Raw genomic sequence first — 22,287 nt, forward strand, 5'->3', positions numbered from 1 at the left:
GCACACCGTTTGCCGGTTTTCCAGTTCTTCATAAATTGACCACTTGCAGAAGTACAGCTGCTCATGCGCCAAAACCGGCCGCGGGGCGGCGCTTCGTGATCGCCGTCTCCGTGGTTGGAAAACAAACTGCGCAGCTCGGGCGTGACATGCTGGCGAAGTGCGTCGCTTTCGGCTGCGCGAGCTTATATGGAAATGAAAATAAAATTTCTTCAGATTTCCACCCGCGAAGGCTAATGTGGAGAGAAAAAGTTTGTGGACGGCAGCGGTGAAGCGGTCGAACCCGGACGGCATGCCATGGCAGCTAACAGTGCATTCTAAGATCTGTGGCCTGTGCAGGCGACTTCCATTTCCTTGTCATCGACTGCCAGTTCTGCAATGCTGAGCAGAAGGCCAGTGACGTGCTGGCAGGTTTCTCTAAGGCTGTAAAATATAAAGAATGCGGTTTTCTTTCGCGCTTGTCACTGAGTGACTGAGTATTTGCGAGTACTACAAAGTGATTTGTGAAAAACGGCGGAAACAAATGTGGCCAGTCTATGTACTTCGTGTCATTTGTGAGTCTGCGCTCGTCTTCTTTTCTTCCGTACATTTCAGTTAAGTTGCGCTGTCTTCCACCATGACTTCGAACCAATTCGCCCAACTATCTGCCTTGATGAGTATTCGCGAGTGAGCGGGAGCGTACTGGCTGAGGACGCACGTACTGCCCATATTTAAGCTAATATAACGTATAATAAAATAGGTTGATGTAAGCTTTGAGGTCTTAGCGCTCGTAAAAACTCACTGAATAATTAACCTACCGCGTACATGCAGCGCATGCGAAATTTGGGATACGGCTTTGTACACCACGAGCATGCAACACAGCAGTTTGGCGAAACAGCACGAGACGAATACCAAATTTGCAAGCTAGAACGTGTACATCTACTGTTCCATGCAACAACTAAGAGTTCGGGGAATGTGACAGGCATAAAGTACTATCCGGCCACACATTCACAGTGCTCTCCGGCAATGTCGCCAATGGCTTTTGTGAACCATGCTGTAACCACGTAGATGCCCGACTTCATGGATGGCGTGTACGTCTCGTATGAGGCCAAGTAAAGGGTCCACGGTGTTTACGTTAAGTTTTATGCTCTTAACTTAAACTTCTTTCTTTAAAGCCCATCGGCTGTGTGCCTGACAAACGGACGCAGTGTTGGCATGAAGTTAACCCCACGCATTGTCGCTCGTTATCCGGCACTCTGAGAAGTCAGTTGACCGTCCCATTTACAAAAACGGCAAGGGAATGAAGTCATCGTCAATCGTATTTAAGGCAGGTCATATGCAACTACAGAAGAACGTCGACGCTTTCATAAAACGTGAAAGAAGCTCTGCAAACACAACGTCGCCACTCGATGCTGCCGTACCAAAGCCAGGCTGGAGCCGGTATGTTTTCCAACCAAGCGGCGAGGCGCAAGCTTCCCGTTTTTCGCGCTAGGTGGCGCTCCGACTTCTGCAAGTGGTCAATTGGCTATGCATCGAAAACATTCATACATAGCATTTATACAGGGCATTCACACATTGCAAACAACTGAAATGTCGGAAGTGAGTGCGTGTTATCTATATTTGGCAAACACAGTGGCCCATACTTTCACTTTCATTATTTCTTCTGAAGGTTTCTCCCTTGAGTCCAAGAAACACGTGTGCTTCTCTATGATACATTTTATCAGGGGCTACCCACCGTTCGAGCTTATCGCACCAGATGGCACGACCAATTTGGACCATATGAGTGAAATGAACACACATTTGTTGTCCTGTGCTTGCACAACCCTGGGCTATGGAAACAATGCTTACCTGGCTGTTGCCTTTGCCCACTATTTTTTAATTTTACTTTAAATGTGTACCAAACCTTAAATGGAGCCTAGAAGTATATTTCAAGTCATGCAAAGTTCTCACTCGGCATATTGCCACTTTATTTTGTTTTCATTTTGTATTGTTGTACACATAGTGCGCTCTGATAAAAATATATATATATATATATATATATATATATATATATATATATATAAAAGAAAAAAGGAAAAGAAAAAACCTCCACCAGCACCTTTTCTTGCTGCTAGTTTTTCTTACAGGAAAAGGTGGCAACCGTATCCATAGCAGGCTGTCATTACTATAGTTTTACTTTCTGTATATTGCGTGTGTTTGCATTCTTTGAGATCCTTTGTGCCTTGAACTCTGCGAAAGCACCATGGATAGGCTGAGGTGATGCAACTCTTTACTTGTAAAGTGTACTTATTTGCTGTGTTTTTATTCTTGAAGTACAACACAGGGAACAATTTAGAATGTGGTTCTGACTAGCAAATTTAGCCACAGTAATCATGTGCTTTATTCAAAGTGAACCGAGAGCTGTAGCAAGGCAACGAAAACACAAAGGAGAAATGTCTCATGTAATGGTGGTGGCTCCATCTGTTGATGAGGAACTGCAACTGAGCCAGTACCAAAGCTAGACATGATGACATATTCAGGTGGCATAATTGCTAGCATTGCTCTGTGCTGCCTCTTACTTCCAGTGCAAGTAAGAATGACTAAACGGAGGGCAAGGCCGTAAAGGCATGGCAGGAAAAACAGCCGTTAGCCAATAACTCTGCTTACGCGAGGTGCTTATTCAAAGTGCCCTTTACTACCAGAAATATTCCACTGCTTCCTTAAGGGATGTTGCAGAGCCCCTTTAGTAGATTCTAGTCTTGCTTTGTCAGGCTTATTAACAAGCTACATTATCGCTACCATCATCAAGCTGCATGAGAAAGCGAGAGAGGAAGGCAATGTTTTTGATAACATTTATGGTAACTTCTGGCTAAGCCGCACTATGTGTTTCTGTAGGCTGGGCCTCTGCTTTAATGCTTTTTTTTACGCCTTACAAAACGATCACCAGTGATTGCCAATTTTGATAGCTAATTTTAGCAAATTGAAAACATTTTTCAAATACACAACACTATCCAGTAGGTAGTCCAGGACAAGGGCCTTCAGAATCTTTTGATATTGTTTCGTGGCAAAACTGATTTTTGATGCAACTTTTGACAAACAGAGGCACATTGTGGAGAAAATTTTTGTGGCCCTTGCCCTTCACCATTTCCAAAAAAAAAAAAAGTGTGTAACTCGTGATTATGGTGCACGAACAATGGCTTTTTTAAATACCAGCAGTAATTTAGAGAACATTACATCGTCACATTTGAAGGGTGATAATTGAACAAAAAAATTGGCAGCTGTCCACATTCAGTGAAGGTTTTGATTGAGTAGTTGTGTTCCTGTCAAGCACACTTCAAAAGGTCTGTTATATGTTCAACACTCAGAACTGTGCATTTTCACCATGTTTAGAACAGTTGCAATTTCAGAGACAAGCCAACTTCACCCATTTGATTATAATTAAGCTTGTCCAACAGCTGCTGGGGCTTGACAGTGAAGATAACAATGACCTTCCTACTCAAAAACCAGCACCAGAACTTTAGCTCCAAATCAGGGAGATGCAGATGAGGCAAAATCGGAACCTGTGCTATCTGGAATGCAAAGTTGAACTGAAAGCGAACATTTGCAGTTGGAAATACACAGTCTACCTTTGCCTCACAATGCCAAGGGACTGCTTTACTGTATAGCACAGGCACTGGAAAGACTAACCTTTTTGTTTTTTATACCTAAAGAATATCTATGGCCAAGCATATCTTTAGTTACATGTTTTTAGAAGATTGAATTATCAAACATACATTCTGAATTTCTTATGAAATTTATTTTTGTAGATTATAGAGTTCTCAAGCAGGCCACGAAAATGTTGACTTTACAAACGTTAAAGAATGCTTTCTTGAAACTTATCTACAGTCGAGTGCCTCTACAACAAAATGTGCTGTATAACGAAAGTCTGTCCAGGTGAGCTGTGCGGTGTGTGAGCTATTGTGAGTTCTGCGGTGCGCGGCCTTTACAACAATGTGACTTGTATAACAAATGATTTCGGAGGCCCCAAGAACTTAATTGTAAAAGAGTTTGACTGTATTTGGAAACACCAATTAGTTTTGTGCAATGTACAGTGCTATGTCATATGTTAAAGTTTTGTCTATGGCGCCAAAAAATATTTTTTAAACCTCTAAAAAATGATTATTTTCCTGTCGTAACAAAAAAGTTAACCTGCCAGTCTCTTTGAGACACTCCAGTTTTCCGGTTACCATATATACCAGAATAATGCCGCATGCCCTAATTTGACAACTGAAAACTTGACGAAAAAAAAAAAAGTGGATCCCACGTACTGTGGGAATCGACATAATCGAAGCTTTCTGTGCTGTTTGCTTTGATTGACAATAATTAGCAGTGATGGTGACAGCGAATGTTTAATTTCTTCAGCATCTAGTGCAATACGAGAGTGGTGGGTTGATGGTAAATGTTGCCTTATGTGCACCACTGCTCTTTGTTTGTGTTGTACACAGAACACACAGTGAGACGTGTTTGCCTGAGGCGTTGTTATGTGCCATTATTCATAACCTCCGAGAAGCTTAGTATTGTCATTCCCTCATGGCACATTGCATCATGGTAGAAGTGTAAACTTTAATTGAATTATGGGGCTGTACAGGCCAAAACCACAATCGGATTAAAACGCATGCCACAGTGGCAGACTACAGACAGTGGCAGACTACAGATTAATTTTTGCCCCCTGGGGTTTTTTAACGTGCACCTAAATTTAAGTACACGGGCATTTTTGTATTTCGCCCCCGTCGAAATGTGGCTGCTGCAGTTGGGATTGAACCTGCTACCTCAAGCAATGCCATAACTGCAAAGCTACAGAAGTGTTGAATTCAAGTGCGATGCCTAGATACTATGGTGCTTTTATGTGGCTTTGAGTCTGCATGCTGCGCGTCAATTGTCCGCCTGACAAATTTTCATGGTGTTTATTTTTCAGAAATAGCAGAAACATACCGTACCGTACCTTGGAGCTTAAATTTATCCAGTTTGTCTGCAACCGCTTTCGTGTCTAGTATAGTAGCGTTTCCTCGCCTTCGCATGCCACCTTTTCCCTCTCCTGCCCTCCTCCCATGAATTCGAGTTGCGAGCCAAGGCTGTTATTGACTCGTTTCGTGGCTCTGTCAGTTCTACCCATTCTCTGCATGCACTCCCCTACCTCCCCTCTCATTCTATTCACTTCCCCTCTGGGCGGTTGCATGTTGTGGAAAGGTAAGGACTGCAGTTTTTGCAATGCATTTGTGGGTGTCACAGATAATTACAGCCATCAAGAGGATATTGTGGTGATGCCCAGGGAGCCCCTGAGGGCATTGTGCACACGCAACGGTCCAAATAAATTTCTCGCATTGCCTTTCCTCTGCCACATTCCTGTCATGTATACACAGGCTCTGAACCGTAGCCCGACATGGTGTGCCATACAGCAGCAGCAGCAGCAGTGGGAAAGTCGAAGAGGCAAAGGAAGCTTTGCTCTGAAAAAGTGGCAGAAAAGCAGTTGTGTTTCACGTATGGTGCTGTGATATTTGCGTTCGGCACAGCTACCAGATGATGATAGCTGCCTTGCAGTTTTTAGCATGCGACATAGTGTTGTGCCCTATCTGTGACATAGCACAACTGCCTACGATAGACAGAAAATGCATAACCACACACAATGCTGCGTTCAAGCTTCGAATTGCTGCAGCTTGACTGCTCCATGGACAGACTCCAGATAGCGTGCACTTATAATTGCAGAAATAAAGTGTTTTATTTCTCCATATGTGGACTGGAAATTGAATTGCAAATGGCCTACTTGTGTATGGGGGCCGCATCGTGCCAAAATCGTGGAAAAAAAAAAGCCCTTGTACAAGTATATACAGTATTTCGTCAATAGTGTGATCTGTTTGACTAGTTCCTTGAGGAAAGCTTGTTATTCTTTGCAATGTTTCTTTCTGAAAAAGGACATTATTCACAAATCAGAAAGCTGCTGGTCTTATGTTACCCTTTTACGGAAGAAAGTGGACATAACATACAAAAGGTAACTTAACATGTTATCTTTTTGAAGGAAAAGAAGGACCTACCATGGAACATGGATGACCTGAAGAAGAAGATGTCAAGCTTAAAGCTGGAGGCTAAGTCTGAGTCAGAAATTCTTTATAACCTGCTTGAGAACTACCACAATGCCACTGAAGCAGGGAAGGAAGCTCTGTTGAGAGATATGGAGTTCCTTGTACACCAGGTGGGTAAAGTCCTTTGTATTCCAAACAGGGCTTGTTTGTGTGATGGCCTACAAGAATGGCATTATATGTCTTACAGTATGACTAAGTACACACTTTAATCCCCATCGTCTGTTCTCAATGAATATGCATGCATGTGACAACAGTAATTGTTCGCAGGATAAGCTTTTTTGTGAATATTAAGCAACTCGAAAAAAATTCGATCCTCGTGAAAGTTACATCTTCATGAAAGTTAAGTTGTTTACAATGCCTGGCATATACCTTCCTGCAGGCCACACTGGTATGTCACAAAGAAGAGGGAGTATAAAGCATTGTCTACACAAGCTATAAAAGGTGATGAGGTGAAACCTTAAAGAGACATGGGTCACACTCGAGGGCTTCACATGCATGTGTTTGAGACATCTGGAGTGGTATTTTTCATTGATCACATTCGGGGATATGGTCAATTTTGTGAGTTTGTGCATGACTCGGCAGATGATGTGTTGGTGTTTACGAGCAACAGTGTTCCTGACATTGTGTGAGGATCATTGTCACCCACAGATTCGGAAGCGTCAGCTGCTGAGTTATGAAAAATTTCGCCAGAGTAATCGTATACCCGAGGTGATCGATTGACAATATAGCCTCTGATTTAGACAGCATGCACCTTCCAGGCTTGAACATTGTGCACAGTGCACAATGTTCTGTGCACAGAACATTGTGCACAGTTATGTTAAAGTGATTACAGTTCAGCATTTACAATTTTTATTTTTCCAAAATTTGACATTCTTTTTTCATTTTTTATTACCCCTGATATTTTTGTCGCGCAATTTTTTGTGTCAAGCTTAGCCTTTTTTTTTCTTTTTTTTTTTAGCGCAGTGACCATCTTGTTTACTAGTTTTGTTGATGCTAGACCCTGTTCTTCCTGCACTATTGTTGCATTCAGTGCACTGAATAACAAAATTATAGAGAAGCAATCTAGCAAGGGCTCACCACCATATGGCAATATTACCGTGGAGAAATTAACCATGAGTGCATTTGATATTTTAACAGAAATAGATTGAGAGTTTATTCTTAATGTTATGCAGCTGCATAGCTCAGATGAATAACACAGAAAAATAAATGACAAGGCATGTGCTGTTCCACGTTAGAATCAGTGAACTCTCCCGTTTCATCTGCCACAGTGGCTGCAGCATGGGAACTAACAGAGCTCCCCCCTCTCCACTTGTTACCATTGCAGTGGAGGCAGAGTAGGTGCAAATAAGAAAAAAAGTAACTTAGGTGGAGATCTCCTTGTGCATGGCACTGTTCCATTATTTGGGGGCTCAAGTTCAGCTCCAGAATAAAAATTATAAGGGTTAAAACTGGTTTGGAACTTTCTGAACTTGTTCATCCGGGTTTAGATGAGTTTGCAGAAGGAAAGGAAACATGCATGCCAGTGGTTTCTGGGAAAATGAGTGGTGTTCTTGAGGAAACACACAAGTCGAGAAATGCATTTGAAGTTAAAATAGACTATTTCAGAAATACTTTGCCGTAAAAAGTAGTTCAGCAGAAGCAGAGCTAATGGCAGTCTAATGTCCCCTGTGCTGTGCTTCCACTCCTTCATCAATGACTGCACTGCAAAGCCTAAGGCGGGGTGTGCCCACTGTGCTCTGCCTACTGAATTTCACTGTGGCGCACAGTCAAATCAAATTTGATTTTGGATGTTCGCGTAGACGCCACTATTTCTGATTTTGGTGCCTACGACATGCCAAACGTAGCCAAACATGGTTATCCTCAGGGAGCTGCAGTGCGCTCAGCCTGCGGACTTGTTGCGGCACCCTGCGGAGGCTGCCGTATTTATACTACGTAGCAGACTGTAGCTACATGCAACTGTAGTGCGTATTCCCAGTGTTTGCTTTGTGCACAACAGCTCTTCAGTGCATGCTTGCTCTCGTATGCTCCTGTCTGGCTATGTTACGTGGTGTGGACCAACTTTGTCCCTCACCAGCTTGACCGACGGATAGTAGCCACATCCAACTTGTGCATATTGAAGTGCTATCAATAAGTCTTCCATGACATCTAACCGGGAGCAACCAGGAGTGAGCAGGCATTGGCAAGCATGCATGTGGTCTGCCCTTAAAGGGACCCTGAAACGATTTTGACGATTTTGTTCAAACGTACCGAGTTGTTAGAGCAGGTCCTTCTGATCATTATTTGATGCATCTAAGTGCTCCGCGTAAAGCGTGTAATTTATTATAAGGTTTTAAAAATGTACGTCACTGCCGATCGCAGCACATCGCTCGACTGAATTTTAAGGGGCCCCAACCCATTTGACGTCATTTACCCCAATGACGTTAGTAGGCCGAGCTATCCTATTGGCTGCCCAGGGTGTGTCATCAATAATTTTTCCAACATTATGGTGAACAAATGTTCGTAATAGTTGCAGTGTTAGTTAATTTGCTTCTATGAAAAGAAAGTAACAGAAAGAGAATGCACACCAACAATTTCTCGCCAAACTTAAGCACTTCCGGCACACAGGAAACGTCTGCTTGTGTTACAACGTGCTCCATTTTCACGAGAGCTCCACAGTCAGAGTTGGTCTCAGTCATTTTGCGAGCACCATGATTCGACTTCGTTGCATTGTTGGCTGCAAACCTAGTGACTGGCAATATGTCAAGCTGCGACATCGTGTCCCTCTGCAAGGCAGCAGATGAGCGGACTAGCTGCAGTGCATCGGACTGCCTCTATCCAATCGGCGCCAGGATTTGCGCGTTTGCGGCCTTCACTTTACACTGGAAGATTACTAACGCAATAGCGTTTCGAGAGTCCGGTATTCGAGTAAACGCACGCGCAAAGGGACAGGGCCTGACCGTTTGACCGTGCTGTTTCACGGGATGAGCAGAAGTGCAAATATGAAAGTCTGCACAATGCAGCCACCTGGTGGCACATAGCTCAACCACACACAGTAGCAGTAACGAAAAGTATTCTTCTTTGCTGCTGGCGTAAATTTTTCGCAGGTGTGTAATCATCAACATGTTGTTCTTGTAAAGGTTTAAAGTGTTTTACACTTGGTTATAGCAATATTAGTGCTTCGTTTGGCTGGTTAAGTACTGCGCCAACAGGTGGCTGGACCATGCAGACCGATCAGGCCGCTCACCTACATCTACGCTAAAGTTCCTTCATCAGCTTGAGTTTATGCCTCCAGCCATCAGTCGAAACGCCCACTTCGCCTGTGCTTACCGGAATAGCAGACACGTTTGGCACTGTGATATAATGCTTGCAACTCGTGCTGCTTCGATAGCTCTCGCTTGGGGTCGACTGCTAGCATCTGGTGGAGAGTTTTGAGAGGCTTTGCCCGCTCGCTCCTAGAGAACCAGAAGTTGACGACCTGACGTGCCATCGTGACGCAGAGCCAGTGAAGGCGGAGCTTAGCCCGTTCACTCGACGAACGAGTTGAGGAGGAAATGCATGACTATGGAGGAGGGTAACTTTAATTGTCTGTAGCTCTCTTAATGTGAGATGCTTTACACAAATTGTGGTGCGAATGATTAACTTTAGCTGTACCCTACGCATCTACAATATTTGTCCGAGCCATTTCAGGGCCCTTTAAGTTGTTGTGGTTTGAGGTGGAAAGATGAAATACATTTTTGGTCTTTTTGAGATCGCAGACATATATTTTTCATTTATTTAACTCAAAATTAGCAATAGAGAATGTTCTCACAATCACGAAATCCACCAATACTGGTTGGTTGGCTGCTTGCGACATAGCTGCTGACAACATTGTGAAGGAAAGAGCAAGCAATGTTTAACTGCTTTTGACACGAGATTGTGAATTCTCTGATATATGCAGTGGAGTAATATTTGGCTTACATGTTCACTGGAGCCTTGTTTACTGATCAGCAATGTTTTCTTACAATATTCAAAAAGTGTTTCAGGATCTCTTTAAAGTGAAGCCAACACGGCAAAATGTACCAGCTTAAAAGAACCATCTGTGGAATGTTTATTAACTCTTTCAGGTGCCAATTAATTCTGTGGATAGAAAACTTACTTTAATTGCATTTCTTACATCTTCAGAATCATAAAAAGTGTACAGCTGCAGAATAGCTTAAGCATTTTCAATTCCTTAGTGAGTTTTGGCATGTTTACATAATGTGGAAGCCATGCAAAAACTCACTACAGGATCATCAGATATGAGAACATCAACTATTTCATGTCTAGCAGGTGTATAAAGCACCTATCCAGCCACTTGAAGATCATGACTGGTGCAACACATTATGAAAAACAATTAAAGAAGGGAACCCACTATATATGACATACTCACAGCGAGAAAAAAAAACAACCGTCTACCTTCCCACTCGTACTTAAACATCTTGAAGAGGTCATTCTAACTTGCAGCACAATTCCAATTAGAAGTGTGCCAAGACGTACAGGGTTTGTCCGTAAAGTAATGAGACTGCCTGCTGTGCGGCGCTGCAGTCACCAGTAGCGCGCTCCCCGGAGGTGGGATTTGTCGTGGGGGTTCTAAGCTAAGTAATGCACCAGGTGGCAGTGGCATCCGAGCTCTGACGCAGTGAGGATCTGAAGTGGCGCAAAAGCTGCTTTCAAGTTTTTGTCACGGTAGAAAATGTCAAAAATAGAGCGTTTGCTGGAGCAGTGGTAAACGATTAAATTTTGCTTTCACCTAGGAAAAACCGCTTCTGGGATGCTTGCCTTGGTTAAGGAGGCTTGCAAAGACGACACCCTGTCAAGGGTCTAGGTTTTCTGGTGGGTCATTGAGTTCAAGAATGGATGAAAAACCGTTGAAGATATAGAGCGATCTGGACGCCCTTCAACGAGGGATTTGATCGAAAATGTGCCCAATGTAAAAAATCTCAGAAGGGTACTGCTTTTGGGTTAGTTGGTTACAATTCACGATCAATGTTATTTGTACACCACTTAGAACGAGGACTGCGCTTGTGTCTGTCATCCCCCAGTCCTCATTCCAAGTGGTGCGCAAATAACATTGATAATAAAAAATCTCCTGGACTCCGACCGCTGTTTGAGTATCAGAGTAATCGCCGAAGACCTCAAGATGTGCAAAACAAAGGTTCACAAGATTATTTCTAAAAATTTTAACATGCGGAAGGTTTGTGTGAAATTGGCGCAAAAAGTGTTGAGTGATGAACAAATACAGTGACGAGTTAATGTTTCCCATGAGACGTTGGTGCAGGTAGAAAGTGAACAGGACTTTATATAGTGTAATAACAGGTGACGAATCATGGATGTTCCAGTACGACCCCGAAACCAAGCGCCAAAGTTGAGAGTGGCATACCGTGAACTCTCCGCACCACAAGAAAGCAAGAATGTTGAAGTCCAAGATAAAGACAATCTTCGTTATCTTTTTTGACAAGCGCGGGGTGGTCCATAAAAAATTTGTACCTCTGGGATGAACCATCAATGCCGTTCTACAAAGAAGTCTTCGAGTGCCTTCACAGAGCCGTCAAACAGAAATGACCAGGGATTGCCCATTGCTGGAAGCTCCACCACAACGCTCCAGCCCACACTGCCTTCATTGTGATCGCCTACCTGGTCCGGATAGGGGTTGCAACCTTGCCGCAGCCACAGTACAGCCCCAATGTGAGCCCAGCAGACTTCTTCCTGTTCCCAAAGCTCAAGAGAAGCCTGAGAGGTCACTGTTTTGACGATGTTCCCACCATCTAGTGGGCTGTCACAGAGTCTCTGAAAGAGGTTGTTTCAGCTGACATCCTTTGCAGCATGGAAATCGCATTTGCAGCAGTGTATCGATGCCCAAGGAGACTATTTCGAAGTATTTTAATATGTACTGATTGGATCGTTAAATTATTTTTACCAGACCCAGTCTGGTAAAAACCTTACCTTATGGACAAACCCTGTATGCGGCACATTTTAAATATAATTACTTTCATCAATGCTTTCGCTGTTGGTGCATTATCTTGGCCTACACAATTGTGTATATACTGCCTGAAAAGATTAATATAGACACTACAAAATCATATCATATCATATCAAACAAAATTATGGCTAATCTTGGCAGTGTTAGCCAGCGCCACCACTCGCAAACCTTGGTGGCGGATGTGGAACATCCTTTCTGCAGCAGTTGTCACGAGTACGTGATCTTGTTGGGTGAAGGCAACGGGTTAACAAACCTACACATGCTACCTGAGGCATCAGTGTTGCCAGATTGAGACCCTCGTTATGTAATGAGTGAGGAGAAAGGGGGTTAACTGAGGGGCCAGATTTTTATTAATCATATCATGAGAAGCCAACAAACAAAGACGTCAAGGACAACTTAGGGGAAATTACTTGTACTAACTAATTGAATTAAAGAAGTGGTTCGAGCATCGGAATTGGTTAGAGCATCGCATGCGTAATGCGAAATCGTGGGATCGTTTCTCACCTGCGGCAAGTTGTTTTTTCATCCACTTTAATTTCCATTAATTTACGATTTCTTTTATTCATTTAGTAAGTACAAGTAATTTCCCCCATGTTGTCCTTGACGTCTTTGTTTGTTGGCTTCTCATGATATGATTAATAAAATCGGGCCCCTCAGTTAACCCCCTTTCTCCTCGCTCATTACATAACGAGGGTCTCAAATCCGGCAACATTGATGCCTCAGGTAGCAATGTGTGGGTTTATTGACCAGTTGCCTTCACCCAAAAAGGTGACGTACTCGTGACACCTGCTGCAGAAAGGATGTTCCACATCAGGTGCCAAGGTTTGTGAGTGGTGGTGCTGGCTAACACTCCCAAGGTTAGTTGTAGTATTAAAACATAAATACCCAAGTGGATGGGGAAACGGTGCTGCGGTAGCTCAATTGGTTAGAGCGTCGCACGCATATGCGAAGACATGGGATCGTTCCCCACCTGAAGCAAGTTATTTTTTCATGCACTTTCATTCCCATTAATTTATCATTTCTTTAATTCAGTTAGTAAGAAGTAATTTTTCCCTATGTTGTCCTTGGCGTCTTTGTTTTTGGCTTCTCATAATATGATTAAAAATCGGGCCCTTCGGTAAACCCCCTTTCTTCTCTTTCGCTACAAAGTCAGGAATCTGTACTTCTAATATATATGACATGTAGGACTTTTGTTTCCTGTATTTAGTATGACAGAGCTGTGGACTTTGTGAGGATGGGTGGCCTTCTTGCCATTGTACCGGATCTAAACTCCACATCTGACACTGTCCGTGAACTGGTGGCGTACACCCTTGGCTCGGCATTGCAGGGGTAAGTTTTCTTCTTGGTAACCTCGTGTACCATCACACCAGAATTAAACTGATAAAATGATAAAACACTATAAACAAACTGGAAGGTATGTTCCCGTTCCACACTCAGCCTTCTTGTCTGTCACTGGTATGATTCATTCACAAATACTTCTAAGTTTTGAGACTCGGGTGTATTCTGGTGTATTCTAGTATATTTACTGCTTGTGTATGTTCATGCATTGCAGTTTTATGGTTCATTCAGCTGTTAAATTTCGAGTGCTCTCGTGCTGCAGCTTAAATTCGGCTTGAAATCGAGCGCAAAGAACGTATTTGCCTGGTTCATTGAGAGTGCTGGCGCTTCAGCTCTGAGTGCTCGGAGGTGCACTCGGAGGTGCTCCCACCTACAACCTGGGAGCACAAGCGAGATACAACAGTAATTCTATCACGTGGCTACTCCAATTGCAAGCACCTAGCACGTTTGGCTGAGGCAGGCTTTCTCTGGCTCCAGTCTCGAGAGGGCTCCATATCGCTGCAAACCGAGGTGGAGCATGGTAGGAACCAGTTTGATGGTACCACTAATAAGCAAGAAGAATAAGAACAATCGAGTGGTCAATATGTATTAGTTACAACCACATGAAGCCAGCAGACAATGAATGAAGCTAAAGAAAGCATAGCAGAAATTAGGTTTTTTTAATGTAGAAATAATTAAGAAGAGAGAAATGGAAGTGCATGATAAGACAATTTGCCACAGGTGGGAGCTGAGTGCACCCTGCAGAGCTGTACCATTGAGCTATTGCAGCAGCCACCTTTCTGCCTGCTTTCTTGGTTATTTGTGCATGTGTATCAGATCTAGCCTCGGGAGTCATCTGATGGCATCACATGCAATGCTTCACCTCAGTTGAAAAGGATGGAACGAATGCTATGCACAACAATAAAAAGACAAGGAGTCAAATTCAAAGCTTTTTTTTTTTCGTAAGTGCTCTTTGTCATTGGCCAGCCACCTTCATTAATGATATGTCCAGCATCAGGATCGCGAGCGGCAACGATAGTGGCCACGTTTACACTGATACGTTAGAAGTGTACCCTATTCATATGCCAACGCATGTAACGCAGCGAAGATATTTGCCCACCCTTAGTGGAAACGAGCCGTATTAGGATAGCAGTGAAGACAAATGCCGCTGTTTCAGCAGCATGCCCGCCATGTGTTTCTATCACTGGCAGTTAAGCGTGCCCATCTCTGTTTCTGTCCCCTCAAAGTGGACATGGCTTTGTTATTGTCACAAACTTGCCGATATTAACGATATTGTTCATTACTGATACGGAAGAAACTGTTTCAATGCGCGTAATGTACTCACGAGAAGAAAAATAACCGCGTTCGGCTTGCTCCGCTGGCCGCCATTTTTGTTTTGGTGTCCAGCGGCAGCCACCTGCATGTTGATTCGTTGTCATCCCGCAGCAAACGCGGGATGAAAAAAGAAAATGCTTCTTTTCGCGGAAAATTTAACCTGCATAATGGTCGCACCCCTGAATTTGTGTAAATGTTTTTGACAAAAAAGTGCGATCATTATGCAAGTAAATACGATATATTCCTTAGTCTTTCTTGTCCGTTGTACTGGAGTACATAACTATGCAAACAGAGGACACAGGACAAGCTAAGAAATAATGAAGGTGGCACTTGACCTTGTAGTCTCTTAGCTTTTCTGTCCTCCTTTACAATGGAACATAACCAATCAGCCCCTCTGACTCTCTTGGTTCCCTTTTACAATGTCTTAGAGCACCAGGTTGTCTCTCTCATCATCAGTGTGTGTCATATTAGATGAACTGCATGTTCTCGTTTTTTTTGCTGCAACAGAAAAGTAATGCTGGAGCAACGCGTAGGTGTGACGCAACTACAAACTATGTACCGTATTTACTCGAATCTAGGCCGACCCCGATTCTAAGCCGACCCCCTAAAGTCCGAAGCCCCCCCCCCCCAAAAATATCCATTACCTTGAATGTAGGCCGAAGAAAAAAAACGAAGACAGCATTCACAAAATGCAAACAGCATTTATTGAATCTGAACGTGCAGAGCTCATTCAACGTCGTCGTCACTGCTAGACTCGTCGCTGTGTTCCTTGTCACTGTCACCTTCAAACAGTGCACTATCTTCGGTACCGTCAAGCACATTAGATATGCTGCACTTTTTAAAGGCGTACACGATGAAAGTACCTGGGATGTCGTCCCACGCTGCAGCTACCCAGCCCGCCAGCTGTGATAGCGATGGACGTTTGATGCGGCTCGTTGCCGTTAGCATGTGGTTTTCGTCATTCAACCAGTCTGTGTAATATTTCTGCAGACGATCCTTGAGAGGTTTGTTGATGCAGACATCAAGTGGCTGCAACTGGCCCATCATGCCGCCCGGTATGACAACGAGGTCTGTGTTCGCTAGGCCGAGCGCAGCCTTCACGTTGTCGGTCAAGTGCCAACGGTAAGAGTCAACGACAAGGAGCAAGTTCTTTATCAAAAGGGCTCCTGGACGCCGTCGCCACACAATGTTAACCCACTCTTCCACCATCGCACCCATCATCCGCCCGTTCTCATTTGCCCGCGCAATGATATTTCTTGGGAAAGTTTCTCGAGCAGGCAGTGTCTTCCTTTTAAATATCATATAAGGAGGGAGTTTATGTCCATCAGTTGTGCAGCACAGCATTACAGTTACGCGCTGCTTCCCGTAGCCTGCAGAGCGCACCTTCACCTCCTTGGCGCCCTTTTCATTCACGGTGTACGCCACTGGCATATCAAAATACACAGCCGTCTGGTCGGCATTGCCGATTTGCCCAAGGTTGTAGCCTGCCCCTTCTCGCTTTCACAGTACGTGGCGCTGAAAAGCTATCAGTTTTTCTTCGAAATGACTTGGCAGCTTCTGGGTGATTGAAGTGCCACGTCGGAGGCTGAAGCCAAAGCGCTTCATGAATTTCTGAAGCCACCCCCGGCTGGCTTTGAAATCCTTTGGCGTTAGGCCTCGCTCTCTCGAAAGTTCCCTAGCTTTCGCTTGGAGCACTTCTGTTGTCACTGGAAGGGCAGCTGCTCTCTGCGTCCGAACAAAGTCGGCCAAAACTGTCTCCACTTCGGGGTGACGGCCTTTCTTTGGTCCTCTAAATGCCATCCTCGTTGCGGCGCACGCAAAAAGCTGCTGTCGTCCCCTCCGACGACTGACGTTTTTCTCGTCGATGCCGAAGTCCCACCCGGCTTGAAGGTTCGACGATGCCTCTGTGGCTATCACAACTTTCCACTTGAAAGCAGCACTGTAGCGACATCTCCTGCTTGGTGCCATCGCGATAACACTACGTCGCACTCCAATACGGCCGACACGACACAGGTCAAAATGGTGACCTCGCTTATGTACGGTTGGCTACCGGCACAGCTAGTAGCGGCTGCGATACTGACTTTTCTGGATGGCACTAGCTATGCACCATATTTAGCAGTTTCAATGAAAAACTGGCGTTTTTTAAAATCCTCGAATCTAAGCCGACTTTAGAGTTTGGAATATGATTATTTGAAAAAAAACTATCGGCGTAGATTCGAATAAATATGGTATATATGTTCATGCGGGCTGCAAAGTTTTTCATTCCCTTCAGTGCGGGGTGTGTTCATATAAGGACAACAGAGAGGGGTCCCAAACCATTTTTTGATTTAAACAAAATTTTTATGTGACAAAGCAATATCCCTCCACACATCTGAACCGAGCTTATTTTTTCAGTGCATGCCTTTCTTTCAGCATGAAAGAATCTTAACCGAGACAAGGTGGAAAATGCCTCTTGAACAGGAAAAAAATTTCCTAACCTTTCATACTTATTATACCTACTTGACAAATATATTAATGAAAATAAAATACAGTCAACTTTCGTTAATTTGATTCTGATGGGACCGACAAAACTGGTCGAATTAAACGAATGGCAGAAAAGATGCCTAAATATGCTGTTGATTCATTGGTATTATTTTCCTGTAAAGTTAGCTTCACCGCGATACAGCTGTTATGTAGTGAAGCATACCAAGGGGGAAAGGTATGAAAGCGGGAAAAATTACCCACGCACATGCACCGTCTCCGGTCATAGCACGAGCATTGAGACGCCTAATATGTTTACTGGAAGGCTTTTATAGTTTTAGATAGACCGCCGGTCTGTGATTGGTTTTAAAGTCTCCTTGTCTTTTGGAGTTTTTCCAACTTACCGCCTTCCTTTTTGCTTGCTTTCCCAAAACACAGATTGTTGTCCCCACATCTCAGTGCACAGTGCGTGCAGTTGTGTAAAATTAAGGAACACGTACTAGGCTCTGTTAACGGTCTCATATACCAAGACACTCATAGCGGTTGAAACGAGCCACAGCAACGTCAAAAACTGCTCTGAACTGCACGTACGCTTGCTGCCACATGAAGGCTCGCACCTGCGTGCCTTGCATTTGCCGTGCCTCACGAGGAATATCGGTTTGAAACTACAAGACGCGCACCAGCGCCCACCCACTTAGCTCACGATTTTTGCCTTGGTCGACATTGTTTCATATTTTTGTGAGGCAGCCAGAGCTCCCATATTTGCCTGACAAAGGTATCTGTGCTCGCGCTGTGCTTTGACACTTACTATCTGTCCCGCACCATCTGCGTAGGGGTGCGGGCGCGAGCTCTTGTGCGCCGGCAAGTGTACATGTAGTTTGGAAATGGCCAAACTACACATACGCTTGTTGTCTAGGTGCTCGCATTGTGACTGGAGGCAGTGCATGCATGCCTGTATAGTTAAGGAATGCGTACAATGTCCCGTGACAGTGACCTCTTTCAATCTTTAGTATGCATCACATGGCTGTATTGCGGCGAAGCTGACCAGTCAAGTTCGAATTTTTCAGTGAATGCCAATGTTGAGATAGAAATAACAGAGATTTGGGCCTGTAGAAATGTATGGGCACTGACTAGTACCTTTAGTCGAGATCGAATTAACCGAAGAATTGAATCGCAATCAAATTAATTGAAGTTTACTGCACATTTGATTGTTTTGGCAAATCCATAACACAAATAAAAAATGGCAAACTTGGCATTTGAACAAAAGACTAAAGAAATAGAGCTTTGAACAAGAGAAAGTTGAACTAGTTGGTAGGAATTCATGTCAGAAAAAGTTAGGCGTGCGGAGTCAAGAGGAAAACAGACGGCATTTTTGTTGTTTGTTTCTCTCTTCATGTGTGTTTGTCTTTATGCTTAACTTAAAGAAAGATTGATTTTGAACAAAATCTTTAATGTGTTTCGTTGTCGCAAATTTCTTTTGGTATTTCTTCTGCTCATACTTTGCTACATATTGAACCCACAGCAAGGTGTATTTAGCATCTCTTACGTTCCGGTAGTTTTAATGTTGGACTCAAATTTTGAAAAATCATGAAACTTAGAAAATTTGACAGTTTTCATGCACGAACAAAACCATCCTCTCTGATTTCTATCATATTTTCTTAAGGTTTTGTAGTGTCATTGGTTATCTGTTATGTGCAAAAGCTTGTTGCGTCATTTTGTCCGAAGTACAAAAGAAAGCAATAAATTGTGATGTATAGGCTGCAGTGTTCGGCGCACCACAGCCTTTTTTTATGATGTTGCACCAGAGAAATGTCAAATTTAAATTATAGCTCGTGTTTGTGCTGCGAATTAATAAGCAACCTCAAGTGCTACAGAGTGAACACAGGTGCTTTTTATAAGAAATAGAAAGATGTGACTAGCTCTAATTACAGTCGACTCATTGGATATGGTGTTCTCCTGGGGAACTCAACGCTGCAGTGGAATGCTATGGATTACATCTTATCACCTGTCCTTACGTTTACCCAATTCTAAGTACTGGGGTGTCTGCTTTTCATTTGAATACGACCACTGGGTCAGTGAGTGGAACCTGTGGCATCCATGTTTAGCAGGAGAACACCATATCCAAGAGCCACTTCAATTAGAGCTAGTGATGGCCTTTGTACATCTTATAAAAAGCATGTGTTTTCACTCTTTAGCACTTGCGGTTGCTTATTAGTTTGTTGTGTAAACAGGAGCCATAATTAAACTTGATGTTTGCACAGTGCAACATTATAAAAAACAGGCCATGGGGCGCCGAACGTTGCAGCCTATACATCACTAATCATTGCTTTCTTTCGTATTATAACAAAATGATGAAAATTTTTTTACATATAGCAAATAACCGATGACAGTAGATAATCCTGGGAAAGTTTGGTCGAAGTTGGCGATGATGGTCTTCTTTAATTTGTGTGCGAAAACTGGAAACGTTTGTACACTTTGCAATTTTTCAAAATTTGGTGCCAAAATTAAAAATGCCGATAAGAGATACTAAATACACTTTACTGTGGGTTTAACATGTAACAAAGTATGCATTTTTGAAAACATCTTGAAAGAAACTCCATGGTAGGAAAACTAAAAAAAACTTACAAATAAGGACCCAATTTTCTGCTTCTTACTTTAAAAAAAGCCAAGCATGTCATTTTCTTGTTTGTATTGTAGGCTTGTGCAGACAGTTGAGTGCATTTTATTTTCATTAGTGAAATTCTGCAAAGTAGGTATAAGACATGAAATGAATTTATAATTTCAATAATTTTTCTTAGACCTCCTTAAAGTTAGAACATTGTGCAACTGCATAGGTTGCATTTTCTGTCTTGTCTCAGTTAAGATTTTTTTTTGTGCTGATACAAAGATGTGTACTGAATAAATAAGCTTGGTTTCGATGTGTGGAGGATTTTCGTTGTCATACAGAAATTTCGTTGAAACAGCAAAATTGTCAGGACCCCCTCTGCCTGTTTTTATATTAATATACCTTGCTGTTGAATATAGAAAATTAGCTGCCATGCATTTTCTAAAATTGTGTTCACATCGTTTATTGTTATGCAGGAACCCAAACGTGCAGAGATCTGTGCTGGGCCAAGGGCTTTTGCCACAGCTACTGCGCCTCATTGTGCTGGATTCATCAGTACGAGTACGACTGCGCTGCCTTTTTGCACTTTCATGCCTGGTGCGCCAACTCCCAGAGGCTCAAGAATCCCTGCTCCACCATGGTGGGCTGACCGTGCTTGCAGGTCTCTTCACTGCACCGGACAGTTCACCCAAGTTACAGCTGAAGGCAGTTACACTCTTGCATGACCTGGTCATCGAGCAGGTGGGAACATTGGCATAACCTTTTTCTTCCCGCCATCACATTATATGCACTCAGATGAAGCACCCATTGCATGCCAGTCCATATGAGTAAGTGGCTGGGACTCTTAGCATGTGTTAACATCTGAATACCTAAGCTTCTTATCAGTAAGTGAGGTTGTGATAAACTAAGCTTGTTGGTATGTGGTCACAAAAGCATTTAGTGTAGTGCAACTAGCATTTGGGACTGAGAGGAACAGTCTTGATCTTCCATGTCTATTTCCTGGTTACACTACGTTGAATGCTTTTGTTCTGATCAGTGTATAGTTGAACAGCGTAACAACGAAATCGATGGGGCTTTCTCAAGAATTTTGTTACTAAATGAAACAGCACAAACAGGGAGTAGGCTGCAAAACAAAACCGTTCTGCCCAAATTCCATTACCCAACTTTGGTGAGCCTTGCTGTGCACTAACTCTGTGGTTTTACCCTCACAACACAGCAAGTAGTCTATTGCAGCATCATCATCACGTGTGCCTAAGAATGAGAAATTGTGTAAAAGGTGTCTAGCACATCCCGCGGCATTGTCTTCTCATTTCGTGCCCCTTGGTCCTCAGTGTCATTTGTTTCACACATGTTGCTCGTGGTGGCCTCGTTAGTCCTTTCCTCGTGGACAACCATGTCTTCGTACGTGCGAACAAAGATATCATGGCCATCTGGAACTGCATTTACAACAGCACAAAATGCACCTCATTGTCAGCAATGGTGGCACTACATCAATAGCACTGGCAGTTTATGATGCAGCTTTGTTCCGTACAATGCCAGTAACATTTGTGCCTGTAGTGGGCAATATCTGCACAAAAAATTAAATATAGCAAAACATTGTTCTAGTGAACAGAACCGCCAGTCCCCATTATGCTCTCATAGGCATCCGTGCAATTTTTCCCTGATGTTGTGAAGATGGCTATTGAGAGAGAAAAAAAAAACAATATATATATATATAAAAATACATTTCTTTACCATATCTGGAACGTGTATAGTTGTGCCATCGAAAATAATAAAAAAACAGAAAAAGGCACGTAAATTTATTACCCTAACGATGACAGAGTAAACATCAATCTCAATTACCATGGTTTTAGCAACTATGATGATTTAGATGAGCACTGGTTGCCTTGAATTCTGATCAGGGTGGTCATTATGCTTTTCTATAAGAGTAACGGTGGCAGCATCTATATGCGTAATGATAGCAGCCTGTGAATCTGCATTTCAATAAAGATAACATTTGAACTCTTTTGAACGAGAATCAACCTTCTGTTCTTAAAAGTTTTTTTTTGTAAGAGAAGGGGATTGGGGAGGAAGGCAGAATCATGAACTATGACTATAGTGAAGATACAGACATACTAGTGAAGATTTTTCCCAGTTCCCACAGCTTCACTATGCTGAAGTTACCCCTGTATGTAACATGCAGTGCCTGCTGTATATGTTTAGTTTGCCATTGTTTGCATCATGCCACAAACTGCAAATGCCAGGTTTTAGGCATGTATTGTGCAGAATCTTGGAGTGTATATGGAGGCCCGGTGGAGAGTAAAACAGGTTTTACAAAGGTCACTGCTCTGTTGGTGTAAGGAGTTAAAAGGAGTATGCGAGTACAGGTGAGTGGGACAATATTCCATGCCTCATGAACTTCCCCATAATATTAATGGCATGGTGATGATGCATTGTTTGCTCATCAGTCCCAGGATTCATAAGATAGCTCCATGGAGAAAGCATATGCACGTGGAGTGTTAAGCTTTTGAGATGCAGTGCAT

At 43.1% G+C, this 22,287-nt stretch overlaps 1 protein-coding gene across 7 annotated transcripts in view; it reads left to right on the forward strand.

Annotated features, from left to right (window-relative positions):
* The window catches only part of Sil1 (Sil1 nucleotide exchange factor), a 30,178-nt gene that overhangs the window by 5,089 nt on the left and 2,802 nt on the right, over window positions 1-22,287 (forward strand). For all 7 annotated transcript variants that reach the window (XM_065439734.1, XM_065439729.1, XM_065439731.2 and 4 more), the window contains exons 4-6: window positions 6,008-6,181; window positions 13,256-13,377; window positions 20,242-20,506. In XM_065439734.1, the coding sequence (XP_065295806.1) occupies window positions 6,008-6,181; window positions 13,256-13,377; window positions 20,242-20,506 (561 nt within the window). The remainder of the gene's footprint in view (window positions 1-6,007; window positions 6,182-13,255; window positions 13,378-20,241; window positions 20,507-22,287) is intronic.

Source organism: Dermacentor albipictus, chromosome 1 (assembly GCF_038994185.2).
Source record: "Dermacentor albipictus isolate Rhodes 1998 colony chromosome 1, USDA_Dalb.pri_finalv2, whole genome shotgun sequence".
Lineage (NCBI taxonomy): Eukaryota > Metazoa > Arthropoda > Arachnida > Ixodida > Ixodidae > Dermacentor > Dermacentor albipictus.